The 6,174-nt window shown below is 33.9% G+C and overlaps 1 protein-coding gene across 1 annotated transcript; it reads right to left on the bottom strand.

The window, feature by feature from the left end:
- Window positions 1–306: 306 nt before the first annotated feature.
- LOC126954793 (cytochrome b-c1 complex subunit 8-like) lies at window positions 307–555 on the bottom strand. Its single transcript, XM_050790671.1, has one exon. It carries the CDS (start codon window positions 553–555, stop codon window positions 307–309), a length of 249 nt encoding a protein of 82 aa, XP_050646628.1.
- Between the last annotated feature and the right edge of the window lie 5,619 nt (window positions 556–6,174).

Here is a 6,174-nt window from a genome sequence, read left to right on the forward strand (position 1 = left end):
AATTATCCTAACTCTGAAGTGTGTTTTGTGTGACATTACTATAGTGACTACTGATTTTTTATCTGTGTTAGTATGGCATATTTTCACCATCCCTTCACTTTTAATCTAGATGTGTCTTCATATTTAAAGTCGATTTCCTTTTTTTCTTTTTAGTTTTATTCTTTTCTTTTTATTTTTATTCTTTTATTTTTATTTTTATTTTGCAGACTATAGGAAGTGTATTGTGTCTTTAAGACCTTACAATGCAGACTCCTCTTCCAGAGAAAGGTCTTTCAAGGATAGGGAACTGTCATCCGGATGCATTGCTCATCTGTCATTTTCATAGGCAGCTGGATTCTTCCCCTTGGATCTCTTGAACTCTTGAGTACCCCACGTATAAATAAGATAAAATGCTATAAACGGAGGCATTATGCGAAGGAAAGGCTCTTGAGTGCGGCGCAACACGTTGGGGATTCCTTTGGTGAAGTAGTGCGGCAAGGCACGCTGCTCAAAAGGTGACAAGCTGTAGGAGATCACATGCAGCATCTGCCTCCGATTCCCAAACTCGCGGCCCATCATGGCGGCGGCCAGGGGTCACCTAGCTCTCCGCAGTCACCGATCCGGCGGACTCATTCCTAAAGTTGATTTCTTATAAGCAACACATAGTTGAGTCTTTTTCATTCACCCTGACAATTGCTGTCTTCTAACTTAGTGTTATTAGACAATTGATATTTAAAGTACTCACTGATATAGTCACATTAATATCTATCATGTTTGATGTTTTCTATTTGATGCCCTTGTTCTTTGTTCCTATTTTGTCTTCTCTTTTTCTGCTTTTTGTAGGTTCAATTTAGCATTTTATATGATTCCATTTTCTCTCTTCTTAGTGTATCAACTATGCTTATTTTTATTTCATTTTTTTAGTGGTTGCTTTTAAATGCAATTTCAGAAGTAGTGCAAGTACCTTATAATAACAACATATTTCTAATTCCTCCCTCTAATCACATGTAGCATTGTTACCATTCATTTCGCTTATAAAAAAAGCTATAATCATCAATTACATTATTGTTATTTTTATTTTGAACAAACCATTATCTATTAAATCAGATAGGAATAAGAAAACTAAAACTTACAATCTTACTTTCATTTATTCATTCTCTAATATTCTTTATTTCTTCATGCAGCTCCAAGTCTCTGGCCTACATTACTTTTTTTCTCTCTAAAGAACTTGTAACATTTCTTGCAAGGTAGATCTATTGGCGACAAACCCCGCAATTTTCACGAGTCTGAGAAAGTCTATTTTTCCTTCATTTTTGCATTGTAATTTTAAAGGCTAAAGAATTCAGGGTGATGTGGTTTGTGTGTGTGTATGTTTTGCTTTGTTTTATTTTGCCAATACTTTTATTATTTCACTCTACTCTCTTCTTGCTTGTATTTTTTTTTTTTTTTTGAGTAGTTGGATTAATTCTTATATTTTCTAATTTATAGGAGAGATATTTTTTTCTCACTGGATTAACTCAAGATTTGATCTTTATCTTTGATTTTTCTGCAGTTGAGATGTTTTTTATATTGATACCACTTGGTGTTCTCTGAGCTTCCTGTATGTGTGGATTGGTGTTTGATATTCATTTAGCGAAATTCTAAGTCATTATTACTTCTGTTTCTTTTATTTCTTTCTCTCTTTGCTCTCCTATTGTTTTAATTATGTAGATATTACAGCTTTTGTAGTTGTGCACAGTTCTTGGATATTCTGTTGCATTTTTCCAGTGTTGTTTTTTCCTTGTTTTTCAGTTTGGGATGTTTCTATTGACATATCCTTAAGCTCAGAGATTCTTTCCTTAGGCTCATCCAGTCTACTAATGATCCTCTCAAAGCCATTTTTTATTTTTATTACAGTTTTTTTTATAGTAAGCATTTATTTTTTATGTATTCTTATAATTTCAATTTCTCTACTTTCATTGTTCATTGTTCTTGAATGTTGTGTATTTTTTTTTCATTACAGCCCTTAGCATATTAACCAAATACAGTTTATATTCATAGTCTGATAATGTCAACATTTCTGTCATAACTGAATCTGATAACTTCAACATTTATGCCACCCCATTGCTCTGTTTCTCAAGTATGCCTTATAATGATTTTTATTGTTGCTGAACAGCAGATGTGATGCACTGGTAAAGGAAAATGTGGAAAATAGAGTTTTATAACATCATGGTAAGGTGCAGAGGGAGAGGAAGCTTTCTGTAGCCCCATATTTAGATTTTACTCTTTTAGTGAACCTCAGCTCCTGTGCTGTGAATTTCAAAAATGCATCTCAATTTTTTCTTTCTGCTCCTTATATGGTACAAGATGATTAGTGGCGGCTGGAGTTAGGTACCTTCTTTCCCCCAGATAGGTTAGGCTCTGCTAAAACCCCAGTAGGTTAGGCTCTGGCAAAATAGTTTTTCTCAAGATAAGGTCTTGTTAAGAACAATGGAATGCTCTGGTGTATTTTAAAATTGTTACTTTTCCTCCCCCTGCCAGAAGCCAGAAGACATTTTGCTCTAATCTTCATCTTGAGAACTTTGTAGAGCTAAAGGTAAAACTCAAAAAAATGCAGAAGCCTCACTAAGATTTTTTACTTTTATTTTTATTTTCAATCTTAAGCTTGTCCACACTGAGCCTCCAGCATCAATGACAATTCAAGCTTTCCTACCATGGTACTGGTTCCAGCAGGAGTACGTTTCTGCTCTGTTAAGTTGAATTCTCTGTAGCTGCCTCTCTACAAACTCCACAGCAGTTTGTTCTGTGACCTCAGGTCTCTAGTGAATCTAAGAAGAGTGGTTTAGTTTTCAGTTTGATCAGCTTTTTACTTGTTGTTAGGATGCAGTAATGGCTTCAAAGTTCCTTACATGTTGGACTAGAAACCAGAAGTTCTTGACATGCAGTTTAATATAAATCTTGCCTCATTCCTACTCCACACCACTCACCATATCTATTTAGTCCACATCAAAGTTTTTACTCTTCCTCCCTTGATAACAACAGAATTTTCCACTCTCTCCACTTTTAGCACTTGCTGACCTCCCTGCTCGATCTTTGCCTCATAATACTCACTGATTCTTGGAGACTTAGAGCTATGTTCCTTCCTCTGGAAAAGTACTCTGTTCCCCTCCCGTTACTGAAGAGACTCTTCAATCAGTGTTATCTCACTAAAGTTAGCATCAATGTTTTTATTAACTTGTTTGAAATTTTTATTTAATCACTTATTCAAATGTATTTGTGCCCTATTAGAATAATGATTCAATGTATTTCTTGTTATTGTGAGTCTTTAAAGCAATTTTTTTTTCACAGTGCCTGGTACAAACACTAAATTCAATCTTCTTAAAGATATAAAAAAAGTTATCTAATGTATCCTTCTTTCAAATAAATAAGAAGGGAAGAAAAAGCATTTAGGAAAAAGAATCAAGTGCTGTCTTATGTTCCCCTTGTTTTCTAAAAGGATTTGCATTTAAAATATGCTTGTTTGAGGACAGAGTGAATTAATATTGAGTTTTCTCAGTGTGACTATTCAAATAAAACAACTCGGTCCTTAACTTTGTGCATACCAGGGTACAATTAATTGGCTTTGATCTATAATTTTTTTTTTTTTTAATTTATTGGTTTAGAAAAGAAGAAAAGCTAAAAGCCATGAAAGTTTAACGAGATTGATTGGTATATGGCTGCCAACCAATTGGGAAATTAAAATGTTAAAAATACATGTTCCTTTTTGGAAAAAGATTTGGAAGAATGTATGCTCTTGATAAGACAAACTTTGATCCAAAGCATTGTTAAAAAACAGCTTTTGTTCTCTCATACCTAGAGATTGTCATAGTTAAAGATGATGATCAATTTTTTGGGTACTGTAACCAGAGGTAATTATATTTGACTTGATCACCACACACTATATGTATTGAAACACCACTTTTTATCCTATAAATATATGCAAGTATTATATATCAATTTAAAAAATTAATTTTCTAAAATTATTTATTTTAAATTGAGACATAAAATTGAATGTATTTATCATATGTAACGTGACGTTTTGAAGTACCTGCACACTTTGGAATGGTTAAATGTAGCTAATTAAAATATGCATTTCCTCATAGTTATTTTTGTGGTGAGAACATTTAATATTCATTCTTAACATTGTTTGAGAATGTAATACATCATTATTAAGTATAGTCATTATGTTGAAAAACAGATTTCTTGAACTTATAACTCCTATGTAACTATAATTTTGTATCTTTTGACCAATATCTCCCCAGTCCTCTTCACAGCCACCCCAACCTCTGGTAACCACCATTTTATTCTCTACTTTAATGAGATCAACGTTTTTACATTCCACATGCGTGAGATTGTGTAGTATTTGTCTTTCTCTCTGGCTTATTTCACTTAGCATACTGTCCTCCAGGTTTCTCCATGTTGTCATGAATAACAGATTATTATTATTTTACATGGCCGAATAGTGCATCATTGTGTATACATACAGGCATACCTCGAAGATATTGTGGGTTCAGCTCCAAAACTCTTCAATAAAGTGAATATCACAATAAAGTGAGTCACACAAATTTTTTTACTTCAAAGGGTATATAAAAGTTTTGTTTACTGTATACAATAGTCTGTCAAGTGTGCAATAGAATTACGTTTAAAAAAGCAATGTGTAAACCTTAATTAAAAAATACTTCATTGCTAAATAATGCCAATGATTCTCTGAACCTTCAGTGGGTTATACTTTTTTTCTGGTGGAGGATTTTGCTGCTAATGATTAGGGTGGTGGTTGCTGAAGACTGGAGTGACTGTGGCAATTGTTAAAAATAAGAAATAATTCAACAGCTGCATTAGCTCCTAACAAGAGACTCAGCTTGTTCTTTGAAGCTTTAAAGCCAGGCATTGGCTTTTCACTGGCTATGAAAGTCCTAGATAGTATCTTCTTCCAGTAGAAGCCTGTTACATCTACATGTATTTAGTGTATTTAGTGAAAAATGTATTTAGTGTAACTATCCGTCCATTGTTTCAGCTAGATCTTCTGGATAATTAGCTGTTTTACCTTGAGATTTCTTTCCTTAAATCTCAAGAACCAACATTTGATAGTTTCAAGCTTTCTTCTGCAACTTCCTAACCTCTCTCAGTCTTCAGATAATTGAAGAGAGCTAGGGTCATGCTCTGAATTAGGATTTGACTTAAAGGAATGCTGTGGCTGGTTTGATTTCTGTTCAGACCATTAAAACTTTCTCCATATCCTATCAATAATAAGACTGTTTCACTTTCTTATTATTCATGTTTTCACTGAAGTGACACTTTTAGTTTTTTTCAGGAACTTTTGCTTTGCATTCACAGTTTGGTTGCTTGGTACAATAAGCCTAGCTTTCAGGCTATCTCAGCCTTTGACATGCCTTCTTCACTAAACTTAATCATTTCTGGCTTTGATTTACAGTGAGAGACATGCAACCCTTCCTTGCTTGCAAACTTAGAGGGCATTGTAAGGTTATTAATTGGCCTAGTGTCAATATTGTTGTGTCTCAGGGAAGAGGGAGGCTTAAGGAGAGGGAGAGAGAAGGGGAAATGGCTGGTCAGTGAAGCTATCAAATACAGACAATATTTATCAATTAAGTTCACTGTCTTACATGGGTGTTTGAGGTTTGTGGCACTCCCAAACAATTATGATAGTAACATAAAACATCAGTGATCCAAGATCACCATAACAGATATAATAATCGTGAAAAAGTTTGAAATATTGTGAGAATTACCAAATTGTGACCTAGAGACCCGAAGTGATGATACTATACTATTGGAAATGTAGCACTAATATACTAGCTTGATGCAAGGTTACCACAAAGTTTCATAAAAAAATGCAATATCTGTGAAGCATAATCAAATAAAGTGCAATAAAACAAGATGTCTACGTCATTTTTTTAATTAATTGATTCATTCATTGATGGATACTGGTTGATTCTATATCTTGGTTATTGTGAATAATGCTTCAATCAACATGTTGGGGGAGATACTCTTTTGACAACTGATTTTCTTTCCTTTGGGTATACTCTGAGTAATGGAATTGCTGGGTTACATGGTAATTCTATTTTTAAGTTTTGAGGAACCTCCATAACTGTTTTCCGTAATGAGTACACTAATTTACATTTCCACCAATAGTGTGCAAGGTTTTCCTTTACATCCACACTG

This window comes from Macaca thibetana, chromosome 5 (assembly GCF_024542745.1).
Source record: "Macaca thibetana thibetana isolate TM-01 chromosome 5, ASM2454274v1, whole genome shotgun sequence".
Classification (NCBI taxonomy): Eukaryota; Metazoa; Chordata; class Mammalia; order Primates; family Cercopithecidae; genus Macaca; species Macaca thibetana.